General features: G+C 38.2%; 1 protein-coding gene across 11 annotated transcripts in view; it reads left to right on the forward strand.

Annotated features, from left to right (window-relative positions):
• The window catches only part of GRIK1 (glutamate ionotropic receptor kainate type subunit 1), a 419,139-nt gene that overhangs the window by 302,023 nt on the left and 96,080 nt on the right, over positions 1-21,036 (forward strand). For 9 of the 11 annotated variants that reach the window (XM_060297863.1, XM_060297866.1, XM_060297865.1 and 6 more), the window contains one exon: positions 4,937-5,080. The exons of the other annotated variants lie outside the window; for them this stretch is intronic. In XM_060297863.1, the coding sequence (XP_060153846.1) occupies positions 4,937-5,080 (144 nt within the window). The remainder of the gene's footprint in view (positions 1-4,936; positions 5,081-21,036) is intronic. 11 annotated transcript variants of the gene reach the window in all.

Genomic DNA, 21,036 nt, shown 5'->3' on the forward strand with positions numbered 1-21,036 from the left:
AAATGTTAATTAACTTTCTTGAAGTTTAGAGTGATTTTGTAAAATCTACTTCATTCCTTTTCTCTATGTTTAAATTTCTCTCAGCATTTGGGCTAATTTGATCTATTGGCTTTTGAGGATAGACTAGAGTAATTGAGTGGCCCATTCTCAGATGGAGTCTTCTCTGATTTTGAACCTAAAATTGTGTATGATTCAATACTGCAGTCATGGGAACAGCAAAACATCGATGTCATCTGCCTTCCCAGTTCTTCAAATGCACTCACGATGAGTAGTTAAGTCAGTACCCTTATCTTACATCTAAGTCTTTCCTATAATGATCCACAGAGAAGACCACTTTGAGTGTCCAACTTTAGTGTCCACTCTGAGTGTCCACTGTTACCCTTGTGATGAAAGACAACAGGCAGTGAGATTCAGTAGAAAAAGCAAGATCTTTCCAGATAAGGAAAACCTAGTTTTTAGTCTTTGCTATATCCCTGAATAATTAAATAACCTAAATTATTTAGTCTTTCTGAACCTCCTAGCTCATCTGTAAATCTCTATAATAATACTTTACAGTGTTACTTTACAAATTAAATCAGATAACATATATAAAGCCTTTAGGACATAGAATTGAATTTACTTGATGATACCTGCTGTTCTGCCAATTTGTAGTCAATCAAAGAAGAACAAAAGACATTCTGAAATACAGAGGCAGAATTATTATTCTGTCTTATTGAAGCCAGAATCCATTTATTTACAAGAGACACATTCCTCAGTTTGCACATATAGCCCAAGGTGGCTTATTCCCTGGGACATGTGTGACCTTGTATGACCAGTAGCATCACTCAGGCCTGTTTTCCAACTCCACATATAGTTCTCTTTCCCCTATTCCTGTCTTTCTCAAAAGCTGGCAAATACTCATTGAGGCTCACAATATGCCAACTTCTGGGCCAGTCCTCACTGGACATGTCAGAATTGCAGTCCTAATTACTGAATTTCTAGACTGTGAGTACATGGTGATATCTTTGCTACCTTCTACAACGTGTTTCTAAACCCCAGCTCTCTCTTGAGTTGCTCTCCCCTACTTCCTGCGTGCTCACCACCTCTCCTAGCACTTTCATTCCCTCAGAAGCATCCACCCCCACCAGATTTTGCTCCCTAGCAGGGTTCATGTAGGCAAAACACTAGTCCTCCCACCCTTATCAGAATCCTCATCAGTTCAAGAGGCATGTCTCAGAAAAGAGGGAAACCAGCTAATCCATACTAAGAGGCAAATTTCTGTTAGCTCTATGCTGTGGGTGAGATATTTGCATTGTAATAGAGGAAAATGTTAACACCATGAAAGAAAGGAAATTCAGGAAATGAGGGGGATGAGGTATTATTTTAAAGTATTTCCCTCCTAGAGAACTGACTTGTCTATCCATATCAGGTTAGTGAGAATGTTTCTAAATTTGGAAAGAAAATGGGAAATCTATACTTTTTGCTCATTTGCTTTCCAAAGACTAGGTCTCCCTATCTCCTCTAGCTTTCTCCAACAACAGTTACATACCAGGCAGGCAGAAAAACGTGAAGACTCCATAGGGCTAGATCATGTTTTTAGTCCTCATCCCTAAGGTGACGTAGCATCTCATCGTTTTGTATTGGGGTCTCCAAGGCCACATTCAGATTTGATGATTTGCTAGGACTCACAGAAATCAGAAAAGATGTTATACTCACAGTTACAGTTTATTACAGTAAAAGGATACAAATTAAAATCAGCAAAGGAAAAAGTCACAAAGGACCAAGTCCAGAAGAAACCATGCATGAGCTTCTAGTGGTCCTCTCCCACGACAGTTGCATTGACAGTGCTTTATTCTCACAGCAAAGATGTGTGACAACATTATGAAGTGTTGCCAACAGGGAAGCTCATCTGAGGCTTGGTGTCCAGGGATTTTATGTGGGGGGAGGGGGTCAGTCACATAGGCATAGAGCACCTACACAGCTGACTTTAGTTGGTCTCCAGCCACTCCAGAGGTCAAACTGATATGGCATGGTCCAGAGCCCCAAGTGAACAAAAACAGGCATTCACCATAAATCACACCGTTAGCATAAACTATTTGCATTACCCAAGACCCCAGGGATACAACGATACTCTGATCAGGCAGGATATTTTAAGGAGGTAATCTCCCAGAAGCCAGTCAAAGGCCAATCCTTTCTTCAGAATGTGCAGAGATTGAACATCCTGAGCCCTCTGAGTTAATCCTTTATTGCACATCATTGTAATAACCAAAACATTATGCCTTGGCAAGAAGCTCACTTTCAATATGCCTGTTTCGTGATACACGTTGTTGCAAAAAGATTCTCTTACAGGCGTTGAGCACTGTGGTCTCTTCCAGGTTTTAGATGCAAATAAAATGTGAACACAAACATATTTGAAACACAAGCCAGTTTTTTTTTTTACATTTACCTAAAATGACTTGAGAGTTGCTGTTTGGTAAGCAGGCCTCCAGCATAAAACTGAAAAGAGGAGGAAATTCAGTGGTAGTTCATTTGTGCTATAAAATACTTAAATATCTCCTCAATTTAAGAAAACACTTTATGACAAGGAGAAGCATAGTTTAAGAATAAATGGTTTTTTTTCCTTGAATTTGGAAAGCACTGGTCAGGCCTATAGTTTTGAAACTTGTTATTACCTGGCCCAGTGTAGAGACAACCTTGACAAAGAAAGTCAAAATCGTAGTCTCTACGTTAAGTTTATGAAAAAGTTAAGATCATTGGAATTCCTCTCCTCACACTTCTCTATCAAATCAATCAGCCAGTTATTGAATATATATACAAAAGTGTTTCAAAAAGGCATATTGCACTGCTAAAAAGGTCCAGGTCCCCATAGCATAGTGGTTAAGGGTATGAGCTCTGAAATCTAAACTTTCATCCTGAGATGGAATCTTCATTCCTTGCTTTACTGGCTACATAACTTTAGGCAAGTTATTAAAGTTGTTTCCTATATCTCCAAGCCTCAATTTCTCTGTCTGTAAAATGGGGACAATACCTACATCAAAGGTTTAACTTCAGTAATTAAAGGAGACAACTTGTAAAATGCTTATAGTGCCTGGCATGTAGTTAATCATCAATGGATATTGACCACTGTTGACTTATTATTATAATCATTAAATTATCAGACAAATAGTTGGTTTAGAAGCAGTTCAGCTTGTGGTTGAGAGCATAAACTCTAACACCAACTTCCTGCATTTGAATCTTGGCTTTCCCACCACTAGTTTGGGGGCAACATTTAACCTTGTCAATTCTTCATCCATAAAGGAGTAGAAGTCATGGTGAAGATTAAATGTTTTCAAAATATTTGAAATAGCACCTGACATATGAGTGCTCAATAAATGCCAGCTACTATGAAAGATTACATTTTTAACAGTCTCATTCTGTCAATAGATTAGCCTTAGACTAGTCACTTAATTTCCCTTTCTGATCTATAAAATGGATTATATCAGTCTTGAACTGACATGACCAGAATATTTTTAAGCTTTAACAATTATCACCATCACAACTTCTATATATCACTCATATTAAGTATGAATGAAACAATTAATCTTAGAAATACATCATAAAACCTTGGGATTATACAGTTTTCACAAAAGTGTATTTTATTTTAAGCATGAAATAATATTAATTCCTTCAGCAAACATTTATTAAACAACTTTTATGTGCCAAGAACTGTGCTAGCCACTAAAAAATGAAGTTGAGCACTTTTATCAAGAAAGAGATGTAAAAACAATAACTATAAGTATAGTATATGGAAAATGCAGTGATAGAGATTGCACAGGATAATAAGTATTCAAAGTAGAGATATTCTCTGGACTCAAAGATTAATAGAATGCAAGATGTAGTTCCCCTTATTTTCTCTTTCTACCTCCATCAAGACATGTTCAATAAATTATGAATAAATATATGTTGAATAACTCAACTGATTTTGGAAAACTGCATGATAGTCTTCATTATAAGACCTAGATTCTTGGTTTAACTACCCAATTACTGGCTATATGTATGACCTTACACAAATCAATATACTGTCTGGAGGTCAATTTCCTACATAATAAATAGTTTAATCCATCTATTCTGCTTATTTTGTGGGGTTGTTGAGAATTTCAAATGAGCTAATATATTTGAAGTTGCTATGAAAATCCTCAAGTAAAATATGAAGGTATTATAAGATTTTATCCTTAAGGAAAACCACAGGGCAGTATATTTTATAAAATGCTGAGAGCATTATGTGAAATTTTGCAAATGAGAGAAATTTCATGAGGAGTTGAAGAATATGTCCAGCTCCCCAAAGGAATGACTACTTATAATCTCTATCAGGAAAGTAAGTGCTAACAAGAGTACATATTTTCTGAGGAAGTTCCACATGTCTGTTCTTCAGAAGGTCTCTTCAAATCTGCCGTTGAATTTCACTCTATGACTACAACCTTCTTGACTCTGGTAAATGGAAGTGTCCTAACATGAGTATCCTTATCTGAAAATCACATGTTAATTTTACTCAGAACACTTTCTTTCTACCAAATATAAACAAGTAAATAGACTGATAGATAGGTAAATACTGAGAAACAGAATCCAATATTGAACCTCTAACTCAATGTAGTTGATCTTAACACTGGGCTTACCATAAGACACTCCAAAAATATTTGTTCCCTGAGTCAAGTCTTTTGTGGCTGATCAAAGTTCCGTTTCTTTTTTTCTTTTTAAGAACTTAAAACAAAGCAAAGCCATAACTACAATTTTTTCTGGCATTTGAGATATTATTTTAGAGAAAAATAAGTATTTGGAGAATGACAGGTGTTCAGCTGGAGAATAAATGGCTGCTGAGTTCAGAAAAATAGAAGATAAGGAAGCAGGCAGAGTGATTACGCAGGTAAAGGAAGCTAAGCAAAGGTGGAATTGAAGATGTGGTGTGTGTCTTCCTCGACAGACTGAAGCGGCTCTGATGTATGATGCTGTGTACATTGTGGCCATTGCCTCCCACCGGGCTTCCCAGCTGACTGTCAGCTCCCTGCAGTGCCATCGACACAAGCCATGGCGCCTTGGACCCAGATTTATGAACCTGATCAAAGAGGCAAGTGATGCTTGTTCACAGTTAAGTTCTTCCTTTGGCTTAGTGCTTCTGGACTTGTCCAAGTGTTGAGGTCCTTCCCATTTGGCTCTGTTGGCATTATGTCTGTAAGAGATGAGAAGGCATCATCAACCAGTCTGCTGGGAATTCACTGTTAAAAGTTTGTCTAGAAGAACTGTCAGGAACTTTCCAGGGTGATGTTGAGAAGCTTTAAAAAGCTACCAGATCATAACGTTCACCATCCTTCATTTCAACTATAACCCCAGCTGCTGCTGGCCCTCCACACATGTTCAAAATAGCTCGCAGGTGCTTATTCTATGGCCTGTTGAGTCAAGGGGTAGGTTGGTCCATCTCTGAAGAGTACCAGAGATAATTCCCATGTTGTCAGCCTCTAGTGCCTCTAGTCCCAGTGGTTTCCTAAGTCTTGGTTTCTACAGGACTGAACAGAAGGACCTCTTTGTTCTAACGATATACTGATTATTTCTCCATTTGTCAGCTAACTGGAAAAGTCTGGTACCTTTCAAAACCTACCACATGTACTAAAGGATTTTCAAGAGTACAGTGTTTGGGAAAGAAAAGAATTCTCACTGCTATTTCAGGGCAATAGCCCTGAAATCTTAGGCACCCATTCCTTTCCTCTAAGGCTACTTGACATCCCTTCACCAGACCCTGTTCTAAGATCCTGAGATGCCTTATAGACATGTATTCTTGGATTATCTTTGACCCCAACACACATTTCAGAGTGTGTCTGGACTTGACAAGATGAAATAAGGTACTTGGGGGCAGCCGGGCCTGACTGAGGATACACCATACGCTGTGATGCTGTTCTAATGCTTTCTCTATGGGATGCAGAGATTTACCTCTCAAGTGAAAAGTATCTTTATTCCTTTCTGTACTGGAGTAGGATGGGGTGAGACAAAGCCATAAAAGAGAGTGTCAGGGAACATAGTGCAAGAGAAGAATGCCCAACCAAGAGCAAGGGAGAAATCTAAAGAAAGATACCTACTTAGGTCTTTATCTCTGCTAGTCTCTTCAGCACCTACAGACCCCTCTTCAGGCTCTTCAATCTACTTCCTCATTGAAGGCTGGCTCTGATCCATAAGGGTCAGGACCAGAGAGACAGGCAGTATGAAGGTTAATACTACCCAGGCTCCAAACCAAGGTTATTTACAAGGCTGGGACTGAAGTATGGCTAACAGCAAAGAAGTGCCTTGGGCACACAATTTAAGGAGGCACTTATTCTCAAGCTTGAACCCTGCATTTCCAAGAGACTGAGAGAGAGTGCTTCCTTAAATTATGTGCCCTGGGTCCCTCTCTTACCTCATCCTATTCCTGGCATGGTTATTTGGGTTTAAATTCCAGCTCCACCAACACTTATGAGCAATGTAACCTGGATAAGTTACTTAAACTCCTTGTGTCTCAGTTTTCTCACCTGTAAAATAGGAATAAAATCTTCTATCTCACAGCATTATTGTGAGGATAAAGAGTAAAGTTAATACTTGTGAAGAGCAGTGCGGCAACATAGTAAGAATCTGAAACATTAGCTATTCTCTTACCATTGGAATGGACCACTCATAACAGCTCTTGTTCAGTTCTACTGAGGATGATGCCAGGAATTTAAAACTGGCAACAGAAACAACAACAGAGAAATCACAAATAGGCATAAAATGACCTGTTCGGACAACTAGATACATCTGACATACTGTGCCTAATAGGAAAACATCACACAGCCTCTCCTCTCCCTGCAGCGATCATAGTTATGTCCTGAATCACCATCCTGATCACCTTGATCTTTAACAAGAAAACAGCTGGATTCCTTTTATCTCATACCAGTGCAAGGAGAGGCATGAGACAACATGAAAGCTTGGGATCAAACACTCTGGAACACCCTAAGCACCTTTTTTCTTGTACTTAAGTTGCATAAGAAGGTGAAATTACCAAGTGATCTTTAGATACGTTTAAAGAAATAATGAGCTCTAAGATGAGGGACCACATTGAAAGCATTTGACATTCAGTTACTCCAAAGAACAAATTCCCCATTCTCAGGCTCCACAGCTGGGGATAGAAGGGGAGATGCATTAGAAACCTTGTGTTCATCTTTTCTTTTGTCTCCTGAGTCACGATGCCTTATACTGCCTTTGGCAGGGTGTAGGCATCTGCAGAGAAAATGGGAAAACTGGTTAACCAGGAGTAATGCCCCAGCCTGTTGAAAGACTGGCACTGAGAGAATTCTGAGACAAACTAAAACATGCAGAAGTGAGAAAATGCAGATATTTCTTTCAGTGAGTACCTAATACAACAAAACTTTGAAGCTACCAGGTTTTATTAGGAAACATGAAATAAAGCACTTGGTCCTAAAACTTCCCCTGGTCCTTTCTTTTAGTAACTATCGTTTTCTAAATGATTTCCAAAACTATAATCAGAAATAATGTAAATAAACAAGTCAGCAGATTGAATTTATGGGGTGAAGATCAAATTCGTCACAGGAGGTAAACTTCCTGAGCAGAGAGGTATTTGTGTGTGCACTAACCCCTGATAATTCCACACATCATTTAGAATCAGTAAGCCTTTCAGACAGATCTCTCAGGCTACCTACTTTTCAGTGTTTTTAGGCTGACCAGAAAGAGAGAAAGACTTAAAGAATATTTCAAACATGATAGGGTGTGTTATAGTGTTATCTCTCTGGGCATTTGCTAAGCAAATACATATTAAGAAATTATAAATTCCCATTCAACAAGAATTACTGGGACTCCATTATATAAGTAATATTAACTTGGTGCTCTAGGGGATATTTCCCCAAAATTACAAGATGTGGTTTCTGCTGTCTACTAATATAAATTCTATGCAGTGGAGGAATAGCAGGCTTCATCTGAAGATTTCATTTGAACCCACACTCTTCAGCAGGATATGCAAGGCCCCTAGTGATCTGGTTCCTGACCTCCTGTGCCAGCTCTCTCATCTCCTGCCTCAATCCCAGCACTTGCTGAACCTATTGTGGCTCCCTGAACTTGTCATATGCTCCTTCCAAATTCTCTTGCCTCTGATTGAAGTCCTTTATGACCCAATTCAAGCACTAGCCCCCATCTGCTGGCCCTGACTCACAAATTCAGGCTCCTCTCCTTTATTACATCTGTTGTTAGACCATGGTATTTGATTGCATGTCTGTCTCCAAGCTGTGCTTTTCTAGTCTCGATTCCCTAGTCCTTGCACAATGCTGAAGGTAGAATGAGCACCCGATAAATAGATGCCAAACAAGTAGATGGATGGATAAGTGAATGAGTGAACAGCAAAGGAACTGAAGACCATATACAATCTATGAGCAAGTATTATAGCTCAAACTCCCCGTATATGAATATCATACTCAGACACAATTCAATAAGGCAGAAACAAGGGCCTGGGCTAGACTCGTCTACTGGGGTCCTAGGTTCTAGTGGGAGAGTAAGGCAGGGGTCCTAGGAATAGACCAGCCTATTTAACTGTGAACTGAGAGTGTAGAACCTGAGATTTAATCAGTTTGCTCTCTGTGTAAACCTAGTCATTTAGCCTCTTTTTTTTTCTCAGTTCCCTCTTCTATAAATTGGGGATAAAATACCTACTTCACATGTCTGTAAGGATTACATTTAATATATGTACAGCCTAGCAAAATGTCTGGCTTACAGTGATTACTCAAGAAAGGGTAGCTACCATTAAATGGAAGGTCCTTGTTAAAATGTATCTCATATAAGGTGGTGGTCAGGAAGAAATGAGGCAACACGTATAAAACTTTAAGTGTACTGCCTAGCATATGTAAGCAGTGCATTCTTGCTGTTGTTATTTGACAGCATCGCTGTTATTACTGAGCCTAAGATGAAGTAGCAGTGCTTATAAAAAGAAGGACAGGACCTGGCAGTGGAAAATCAGTCATTCAATGGAGACAGTCATGCAGCATACAAGCGGCCAAATGCAGTGATGCCAGGGATGCCAGCTTTCAATCATCAAACACACACGACTGTTCAGGAGGGACCCAAAGACATTAGGTAACAATCAGCCATCCTGAGGTAATAGAAAACCCTGGCAAACCACATCTCAGGTCAGTCCGGGAAATGATAGCTGAATGTGGGGTGAAGAAGCTGAAACACTTCTTGTTTGTAGCCAGAGTTACTCTGGACCCAGAGTAAGTTCAAGCTGGCCGTGGGAAAATCAGTGGGAATAGCTGGTAAAGGAGCAAAAAGCACATCAGAGCATCTGGGAGGAAGAGAGTCTGAAATCACAGGTGTTGGGAAGAGCAGTAAACGGTGGGTACGGCAAAATGAATCAGATTTTAGGTTAAATCAGGGGTTCTTAACTATTTTCTGGGTTACAGACCCTATATTAAAACTGATTTAAACCATGTACCTGTTATTCCCACAAAAAGATTTGTTTGCAATCTCAGGGGCCTTACAAACATGCTGGTCTCCTTGAAACTCATGTTATACACACACAATGGAATATTACTCAGCCACATAAGAGAATGAAATAATGCCATTTGCAGCAACTTGGATGTATCTAGAGGTTATCATACTAAGTAAGTCAGAAAGAGAAAAACAAATACTGTATGATATCACTTATATGTAGAATCTAAATAAACATATAAACATATCTATGAAACAGAACAAATAAACATATCTATGAAACAGAAACAGACTGACAAATACAGAGAACAGACTTGTGGTTGCCAAGGGCGAGAAGAGTGGGAGAGTGAAGGATTGGAAGTTTGGGATTAGCAGATGCAAACTATTACATATGGGATGGATAAGCAACAAGGTCCTACTGTATAGCAACAGGGAACTATATTCAATATCCTGTGATAAACCATAATGGAAAAGAATATGAAAAATATATGAAATATATATATGTATAACTGAATCAATTTGCTGTACAACAGAAATTAACACAACATTGTAAGTCAACTATACGTCAATGAAATGAAAAAAAAAGTGTCTGAACTGAGTATTTAAGGCAGAATTTGGTTAAAATCATGTTCCAGTTTGGTGACCAGCAAAAATATAAATGAAACATAAGGAGTTCTGATGGGCTCAGATGGAGTGGTCCCACGTGGAAGTGGCGAGAAATGAGTTTACATAAATATGGAAAGACAATTGGTTTCCACCTGAGAAATTCTGCTGAGAATTTCTAATTTTATTGATGATTTATAAAGAAGTCACTGTTCTTCAGGCAGAAACAAAATGATATTTCAGACAGTTTATATTCGTAGCTATGTGTAAGTTTGATTGAAACAGAAAAACCCACAATGATTATTGAGGAATTGTGGACATCTTTGTTCAGAAGTAATCATCACTCATAAAGAGCTAAAAGGGAAAAAAATGTTCAAGAGAAATAAACAAATGTTTCTTGAATTAGCCTTAATTTCTCTCCAAAATTTAGACCAAAATGAGCTTAGGTCTAAATTCATTCATTTTCTTCCCTGTTGGAAAAATCCATCTGGATGTCCTGCTGCCACCCACATATCAACACATTCCCAAATAGAACCCATCAGTTTTATCTATTAAAATTATTATCACTACTGTAGGCCCAATGTCAATGAATGATGATGTAACCAGTATATCAAACAAACGCAACTAATGGGACAACAAACAGTTTATTTTGTTCCTACTGCCCATTTAAAATTATTTAGTGAAAATTGCATAGAGACTATGATTTTTTGTTTACTAAGGTAATGGCAGTCCTAGAGGTTCTTTAAGTTGAACTTCAACTTATGAATTAGACTATGTAGTCTAAGACATTAATCAAAAGTGCAACTTGATATAACATCATATTTCTCCTCTCCCTGAGCTCTGCTGGAAGACTCTAGGGAAATGGAGGGATGGTGGGCTCTCCTCTTTCTCCTTTCCTTGCTGACTTCCTCACCACACCCTTAACTGCTGGACCACCTACCAGGCTCAAAAAGTGTTAGGACAACGGTCCCCAACCTTTTTGGCACCAGGGACCGGTTTGGAAGACAATTTTTCCACGGATGGTAGAGGAGGGTGATGGTTCAGGCAGTAATGCCAGTGATGGGGAGCGGCAGATGAAGCCTCGATCACTCACCCTCCGCTAACCTCCTGCTGTGTGGCCCGGTTCCTAACAGGCCACAGACCTGTCTGCGGCCTGGGAGTTAAGGACCCCTGTGTTAGGACACTTCCTGCTTGGCTGGGCTGCTCAGTGTTCTCTAAGCTTAGCAGGAAATTCCTACATTAAGCGGGTGCCCCCGTAAGCCTGGTAGATTTTTAAAGCTTAGAGTTCCTATTGGGCAGGCTCTCCTGATGTTTCTTTGACTCAGACCAGTGGATCCCTGTTTCAGATGGAAGGGTATGGAGGTTCTCAGCCCCTTGAAATCCAGTAGTACACCTCTTGCTCTTTCTGCTGAAGTCTCCTCACCCTTCTAGACAGTCCTATTGACTATAACCCAAGCCTATTCCACCCAGGTACCATGGATACAAATCTGGTCCACAGGAAATACCTACTGATTCTAATTCAGGGAATACCTCTAATTGCAATGCAGCAGACTTCTGCTTGGCCCATCATTTCAACTGGTCAACTCTATATAGACTTCTTTTGTCACTTGGGAGTCACACCATAGTCCACCTCCACTTTCTCATGTTTGCATCAGCCATTGATCTTCTGCATCTCCAACTGTAGCCAACCTATTTCAGATTTCTCCAAATGGCTCCCTGGAAGCTCCATTCACCAAGAATGGAATTAGAAAACAGTATCCTAAAGGCAGAGGGGTGTGAACTCACAGAGAGGCAACAGCTCTGTCCAGAGAAATCTCTTCAGCAACCACCTCTACCACACATGTGACCCTTTGTATAAATCCTTGATCTAGAACAGTCTCTGAGGGGGCTTCCTCTGTACGTATGTATAGGAAACTTGGGAGTGTCTAACTACCTACTCTAGTATCCTGATATCCATCATCTGGGCACCTGATTTGACACATCACAGTAAGATAGGACATATCACTCAAACCAGACCTCTACAAGTTTGTCTAAATTTCTTCATCCAACTCAGCACACTCATTGCCTTAAGTCCCATCAGACTTTCTATCCTAAATATTTTTTAACAAACTTCCTTGCCCACTGCCCTCATCATTTCTTCCCTGGACCATTAAAATAGCCTCTAACTAGACCCCATATCTTGACTGTCAGCCCTTCTACAACTGTCGTCACCATATAAGCAAAGTGATGTACAAGAGTGCATAGTAGGTATTCTACCCTTTAGAAACACAAACTTGCTTATAGTTTCCTGCATTCACCATGCTTTTCTCATACAGTAAAGATAGGTGAGTTTCTCTTTTCTTGGCAAAACTGACCTCACAACACCACTTTTGTCATACTCCTTTCAGTCTGAAAAGCACTGCCTCCCATTTTTCATGTAGCTGACTCTCTCTCAGAGTTAATTCTCCTAGTCCAGTAAGCCTCTCTCTAACCTTTATTTGGGGATGGATTCTCCACTGGACTTCATAGCTCCTGTACATCTCTATGTTAGCATTTCACATGCTTCATTCAGACACTGTAAGATCTTTCCCTTGGACAAGGACAAAATCAATTTATCTTTGTGTCCTCACGTTGCTGTGCAGTACATGGCAGGCATTTAAAAGATGCTTGTTGAACTGAACCCAGGAAGCTAAAATCTAGCAAACTCTTATTAAATTTCACTGAGCTGATACTTTATTTTAAACCATGTAAATAGTTCCTAATTGATCTGCTCCAAAATAAATTTCCTACATAAGAGTGAAACATTATTTACAAATGCCAAAGTATATGGTATATCACTGAGAACTATGTAAAATATGGACAGCTTTCTGCCACTGTTTGGTTATGAAAATGTAATTTATTGATTTATTTTGATGGAATGAAGATTAGAAATTTGAATACATAAACAAAATATTCAAAGTCAAGCTTTTAAAAATCAAAGAGTAAAAGTTAAAATTCTCCACTGAGGCACCTATATTTGCTTTGATATTTATTTGGACTTTTACTTAGTATGTCAGTATTGAGAGGATTTTGTGGGGTTTTTTAATGGGATCCAGGTGAAAAAAAGTCCCTAGAGAAACATAAGCTTTGCCATGATTTTATCCTGCTGTGGCTCCAGTAACACTTCCTGTTATGCATACAATTTGATTTTGATTGCCAGGACAGGCTGTCCCTTGGATTAATTAGATGACATTGGATCTGGCAGCAAACTCAGTCAAATTTCCACTCTTCAGAAAAATTTCCATTTATATTTTTCATTCCACACCTATTGAAAATTACCTGCATTCTGACTCCTAGCTTGCACTGTGTACATGAAACCCATTCATCCCAGCATTCTCTCATATTTAGGACATTTAGACCTAAAGGAAGAGAGAATTCTTCAGGTCCTTGCTTCAGTTCCCTGTACAACTCTGGACAAAGAAATGACATCCGTTCCTAAATGTTCGAAGTTTACAATTTTAACCAATTATATGCATTGTCTCATTTATAACTAAGGTGCTAAGATATCTGCCCCTGAAATATTCAGTCAGTGGCTAGGTGAAAAGTCACCTGTCAGAAATGTTGAAAGGGGATGTCAGCATAAAATGGGAGGTCTGCCAAGTTCTCCTTAGTTTATATGATTCTAAATAACATTTTTATTTATGAGATAGCATTCAAAGACTCATGTCAGTTATCATCTTCCTTCCATTCATCTACTAATGTCCTGGCTCTGCAAGGTTGATTGAAGAATTTGCTTTCTATACTACAGTCTGTTATGTAGGTGTGTACATGTGAATATGTACACATGCACACATGTGTTTAATCTATTTAAATGAATGCCATTTTATAGATGCACATATATGTATATTGTGTGTATGCACATACATATATGTGCATGTATACATATCCACACACACATAGAGAGAGATATGGGGATGTGTGGGTGTGTACATTTTTGTATGGATATATATAAATTTTGTGTGTGTGTGACTACATATATTGTGTGCATATATATTTCATTCATCAATTTTCTTTTCCAGTTAATCTTACTTAACTTTTGGAATATATCTAAGTTGATGCATCTTTATTATTTACCCAGTTCATTCATTTTTGTTGAAATCTAGTATTCCATCATTCATTCATTGAGCAAATATCTCCTAAATACTCAATATGTTGCAACCACTCTTCTAGACACCAAGAATGCAATGGTAAGCAAAACAAAGCCCTTGCTCTCATGAAACTGATACTCTAGTGGGGGGATCAGACATATATAAAAGGCAATATTGTACTTCAGATAATGACAAGGATTATCAGAAAAGCAAAACTCAGGAGAGGTAAGCTGTGCAGGAGGAGTCCTTGAAGACAGAAATGGGCATTACTGTGTTATATAGGGTAGTTAGAAAATACTTCATAAAAAATGTGAAACTTGAGTAAAGTCCTAAAAGAAAAGAGGGAGCAGGACATGTAAATATTAAGAGAGTAAAGGATCCAAGCAGAAGGACAACTTATGTATTAAATATACTTCAGGGTACTTATCCATTTCCCCACGAATGGATATTTTGGCTGTCTGCTTTTCTTTTACACATCCAATCAATGCTGTGATGAACATCTAAGTAATAGCCTGTATGCACAAATGCAAGATTTGCTCTAGAGCAGCACTGTCCAGTAGAAGTACTATGTGAGTCACATAGATTTTCTAGTAACTACATTAAAAACTTAAAATAAACAGGTGCAATTAATTTTAATAATGCATTTTATCTAACCCAATATATCTAAAATATTATTACTTCAACATGTAATCAATATAAAAATTGCGATTTTACTTTTTTCATAAGTCTTTTAAATTCAGTTTGCATTTCAAACTTATAGTCCTCAATTTATACTAGCCACATTTCAAGTCCTCAATAAACTTGGTGACTAAATAAATAAATGTTTAATAATACAATATCCCACCCAATCAGGCTAACTAGGGAAAGATGTGAATTCAACCCATGTGGAATCCACATTTTTGTCTTCATAGACAAAGAACATATTGATTAGCTATAATAAGTATATATCCAACAAAGACAAAATTTGATTAACGTGACCAAAGTAATATAAGTAATTCAAGACAGAATGATTTGATTTCCAGATTAAATTGATCACATAATCTAGATAATTAGACAAGTGCCTTATTCCCACCCACTTCACACCCCCTGGGTCTCAGATTTGTATTCCTGCCCATTTAGTTGATTTGCAAGTACAGAAGCTAATTCATTCTATTTTGGAAAACATGCCATCACACAAGCCAATGCCAAAGCAAACTAGTTTATGATAAAAGAAAAGGCAGGTGCACATTCTAAGATAAATCCTTAGGAAATAAAAAAAAAGTTTACCCAGAGTTCATGGCAAAGATATAAAGTCAGCAGATTTAAAGTTGGAAATCAAATATTGGCAAGAAAAGCCACTATATTTTTAAATTATGCAGTGATCCATGTAAGCTGTTATTGCAAGATAATGGGTTATAAACAATACACATAATAGTTAAAATAATTATATATTGAACAGATGAGAATATGATAAATGCATTATTTCAGTTCCTGAAATAGCTGACATCCAAAGAAGTTATGTGGTCTAAAGATTATGTTTATCATTTCTTCCTTTGCTTAATGTTTATTTTCATAACCACTATTATGTATACTTCAGATTTTGTTTTAAATAGCTTTTCTGAGAACTGGCTTAAAATTGCGGGTGACTGGACAGAGATCACATTGCTTAGATAGAGGATGAATTTCAGATATTTGTCATTGTGTTATACTCCAGGGACCTGAGTAAGACAATAATTGTACAGTTAGTCCATCAGGGCTATGTTTATACCATGGATATAGAGTGGGCCTCCTTTAATTAAAAACAAATGAAATAACACCACAATGAATCACATTTGTTAACTTTTCTATTCAGGAAACAGAGTCAGGTGCAGACAAGTTTTTGAAACACATAAAATATTTTCTCTGTTCTCTTTTATCTGCACCATCTCCCCCAAGATAACTTTATCTCTTGATCTTACTCTTAGTAATTTCATGATAAAGTGTTAGGGAAAAGAAGGTTTGCTAAATGAATGAATGACTGTATTAATTATGGAGTCAGTAAATGCTTAAAAGTGTCATTCCCTTCATGTCATTCCCTTCAGGCCAATTTCTAAACTTGAAAAGCCTTCAAAACTCAAACAAAAATCTCCTTAGAATTGGATTGCTGTATAAGAGCTGATTTTGGCGGTGCAAGTAAACTAAATCTGACTGCCCCTCCAGTCCCACCACCATAGGCACCATGGCCTTGAGAGGGTCACATGATTTCACTTCTTTGACCTGCAGGTCATACAGTCCGCTTGTCCAGATCTTTCTAGAAGAAGAAGAAAGGGGACAGGAGGATGGGGTGAGGCATGAAGATATGCTTCTCCTCATTGTAATCCTGTAGCTCCTCCTAGGTCTCACAGCCGGTAGGAAGAACATCCTAATTCCCAGTCTTGCTACATTCCCACTGCATTTCTCCTACTACTTGAAGTGTGTAACTTTTGGAAGTGTTACTTTATTCAACCATACTTTCTACATATATTTTGGATATCTATAAAATGCAGGTGTTGGACTTCAAAGATGAATAAACCATTTCCTGCCATCAAGGAATTAACAATCAATTGAAGAAGAGATAGTTAACACAAATAGTTAACATAATATACAATTATTATGTATAAATACCTAAGAAATACACAGTTGACAAAATACAAGTAGTTAACAGTTAACATAATACAAGACCTAATAAAGTATACTAGAGAAGTATCCTTCTACAAGAACAGAAACCATAACCATATTTTTCTCTCTTAAAAGATTTGCATCCCCTAACTCCAAATTTTTCACGATTCCAATTTGAACAGCAGCATATTTTAGAATAACCTCCCTAATGACTGCAACACTTCTGAAATGTGACTGGGTAGCCATTTCAATATGGAGCGTTTGTTTTCAAATACTGCATTGCTAATGGAACCCATTCTTCAGGTAATCAAGGCAAAAAGGGAGACTCCTTGCCAAATGTTAACATTGAAAATGTGCTGAGTGATTCACTTAGTATAATTTATTGATTGTTTTTCAGAATTCCCAGACTAGAAATAGTGTGCTCAACAATGCATAAACAAATTGATGGTGCTAGACATTGATATCAATCAATAAAATTAAGAACAGGGTATATGAATCAATTAACGAAAACTAGAGAGAGGATTGTCAAACACTACCCTACTAATAAAAATCCTACTGGACTTACAAATAAAAAGAGAGGTAATGCTTTCCAGTTGTGTTCAGGTCTGCCGAGTACTGACACCTATAACTCAGTAATCAGTCTAAAGCAGCCATAGTTTAAAGCTAAGTTTCCAACAATAAAATTTAAATTCAGATTTTTTTTAACACAGATAACCAGTCAGCAGCACTATTTTCCTTTATTAGATTTGCGTGTTTGACTCAGCAAGTCAATTGCTTTTCATGACTTTGAAGCAGAATAACCCATTTAAAGAAAGAAAGATTAATAATGTGCATTGTTATATATGTATAACAACTCTCCATTTACTGTTTATCATAATGTGTTAAGGTGCTGTGTTTCTAATATATGTACACACACACACACACACACACACACACCCAGTACACGTGAGTCTTGGAATTCAAGAAAGAGTCCAGTGTCAACTTAGTCCTATCATTCATGATCTATGTAACTTTGAGTAAATTACATCAACACTTTGTCTCCATGAGTTCAAAATTCTATTAATATGCCTTTTAAATGTCCTAAAAAGTGGGAGATTGATCAACTACTTTTCCACCCAAATAGTTTCACCAACTCCCTGAGTACCTTCCTCTGTGCCTTATGTCAGACAACCCAGGAACATTGTACAGAGAGGAAAAACTCACAACCTGTGGGCAGCCCACTGGAATAAAGTCTACATAAACTTGGTGGTCAGATTTACCCTAGAGTATTTACCTGTTCAGTTATAAGAATTGACCTATTAACTCAGCTCACAATTTAGAGTATTAGAATATAAAGTTTCTCTTCTCTATTAACTAAGTGGTTTCAAGTGCTTGTCTTGTGGGGAATGAAAAGATCACTGTGGTCCCTGCCAGCGAGGTGGAGGAGGACAGCCTTGAATGTTTCACAAGAGCCTAGGACAGCGGCAAGGTGAGGATACCTTTGAGGATTGAAAGCCAATTGCACTGGGAGCCCTTTGTCCACCCAGATTGGATTAAATTGAAGTTATCAGGAGCAAAAATAAAAGAAAATAAAATCACAGACATGCAATAGGAAGGAAATATGAAGAAAGAAGAAGAGATCTTGCATCAGTGGTGACTCATAGGTGCCTCCAGATGAACCAGGGGTCTTTTTGGTGTCCACTGGTAGAGAATCCTCCTCACTTAACTGCCCACCCAAAGTGCAGGAGGGATGTAGGGCTAATCCTTCCAGGTACCAAAGGCTGACTGTTCTAAGAAATCTCATGCACTGCTCAGAAAAAGGAAACTAACGCCAAAGCCTACTGTTGGGTCAAGGTGCAGACCTTTTTCAGTTACTCCCAAGTCAAGTGTTAGAGAGTGTTCAGAAGCTTAACAGGGAAATAATAATTATTGGAAAAGAATAAATAGGAACATACATGGTTTAAATGGTTTATATCTATTTGCTCACTTGATCCTCACAACAGCCCTATGAGTGTTATTTTCATTTTACATAAGGAAACAAGAGACTTAGCAAGGTTGGATAATTGTCCAAAGGTTACAAGCTAGATCATAATCCATCCAGGTAGAACATGAGCAGGCCAATGGTCTCAATCTCTGTACTACACTGCCTCTGTAATCTAAGATTTCAGAATTTTGACATGGCTAGATAGAGCCTTAATCTCTACCCAGTGATATCCAACTAGCATTCCCTCAAAGCCTTGACTATACTTTATTCATATCTGTGCTTTTGTTTATTTTAAAATATATCTGATAATCCTGTGATATTCAAAGCATTCAGCAAAGTTCCTCAGAATCCTCTGTGGCACAGCTGTGCTTCTACCCCATGAGTGCCTGAAAAGGCACAGATGCCGATGGTCCAGAGCTTTGCTCTGCCCTGAATAATAAAATGATCAGGGGTTTTACTGCATCTGGTTCTCTTTGAACAGTGAGGATTCAGACTTCTTTGATGCAAAATATGACTGTGTCCATTACAATTCTTATTACTCTCATTTACACTTACAGAGTACTAAAAAAAAAAAAAATTGGAAAAGCTTAGACTGAAAATATAGTAACCCATAACTTCTCTGAAAGTTCAGTGATTCAGCAACTTCACCTCTCTGGCAGAATTACTTTATATTCCCTAACTGGCAGTATAGAATGATAGGATGTTCAATTCCCTCATACTGAAGTTGGGGAGATTGAGCTAGAGGGGTAGGCACAGCAGTCTCAGAGCACCAAAAACAGATCAGCAAGAACATTTTGGGTACTCATACACTGGTTATGTGTTCTTTCTTGGATACTATGCTAATACACTGGGTCATCTTCTCAGCTGAGTGCTGTCTTTGGAACCAGAAAGTATGGATCTGAATCCTCACACCCTCATCTCATAAGACAAGGCTAATGATTTTTACACAGTTGCAAGAATGAAAGGAAATAGCATTTGTGAAAGTATCTAGTACATTTGACAAGAGATGGAGAGAGTGTTTCCCAAAGATGAGATATTTTATAGCATTGTCTGTACGCTGATTGGAAAGACCCAGAGAGGGACAAGTTGCTAATGAAAGAGAGAGAAACTGCTGGAACAATGTCATTGTGTAGGTGAGGGGAGAGAGTCTGGTGCACACATGCATATGAACACGAACTGTTCATTTCTAGTAACAGGAGGGAAAGCAGAGAATACAAGCATAGATGCTGGGACATAGCGGTGAAACTTAGTGCTTCTGCTTCCTCAGTAAGACAGAGAGCAAGATCATCACTGAGACTGAGGATGAACAGTTAGGATTTCTTACAGCAATGAAAGAAGTGGATGTCAGCCACATTACCTATATTTGAGAATTCTTCCAGAGTAGAACCATTTAATAAAATAACAAATACTAATATGTGCCTTTTACCAAGATTGCTCTGAAACGTTTATTTTATAATCAGTACTGAGAAAGATGTATCAATACTAAGGACTAGGAATTGTGACAAGAACTGTATCCATAAACAGGTGAGACCCGGTCCCTGACTTCAAGAAAAGCAGATTCCAATATAAAGATAGACATGAAAACAAATATATGCCTTAGTCTGGACTGAGTTATAGGTTAGAGGCATCTTTAAGGTGCAGAGGGGGTCACAGGGCAATAGTGTTCTTCCATCTGAGTGGCTTTAAAAGCTTTCTCAGAGGAAATGAAGGTAGGCCTCATTTGGAGGACAGTGGCAGGCAGCATGGTGGGGAAGGGCATTCCATTCTTGGAGACTGGTTGGTGGCTGAGAATGAATTACGGTAGGAGGTCAAATAGTAGATGAGGAGTAGAGACTGGTTCACGAAGTACCTTCTCAGCTGTGCTAATGATTCCTAGCAATTCTGTAGGCTAGAGATTCTCAAAATGTAGTGCACACAAAAATCACCTTGAAGAAATTGCCAAGAAAATAATTATTTCCCTCATTCAACCTCCAGAGACTTAGACACTTCTTATGCCAGCTTGAGAAAGATGGCATTTGAGGTATCAAGATGAAGTTGAACTATGTTGCCCATCCTCTGTCCCCTGTGACTTGTATAATTCATCCCTAACCAATGATGTTAGGTATAGTCATGCTTTTTATACTGTACCATTATTCAGAAGTAAACTTTCATCAGTGTTCACAATAAAGAAGAGACTGAAAGAGACATTAGTAGACCAAAGCCAAAATAAGCATAGCCTCTTGCCCTCCAGTTATCAGATCTAAGTGAAGATCTAATAAAGCAACACAGAGCAGCCATGAACTCATGCTGAAGGAGAGGAAG

This window comes from Globicephala melas, chromosome 4 (genome assembly GCF_963455315.2).
Source record: "Globicephala melas chromosome 4, mGloMel1.2, whole genome shotgun sequence".
Lineage (NCBI taxonomy): Eukaryota > Metazoa > Chordata > Mammalia > Artiodactyla > Delphinidae > Globicephala > Globicephala melas.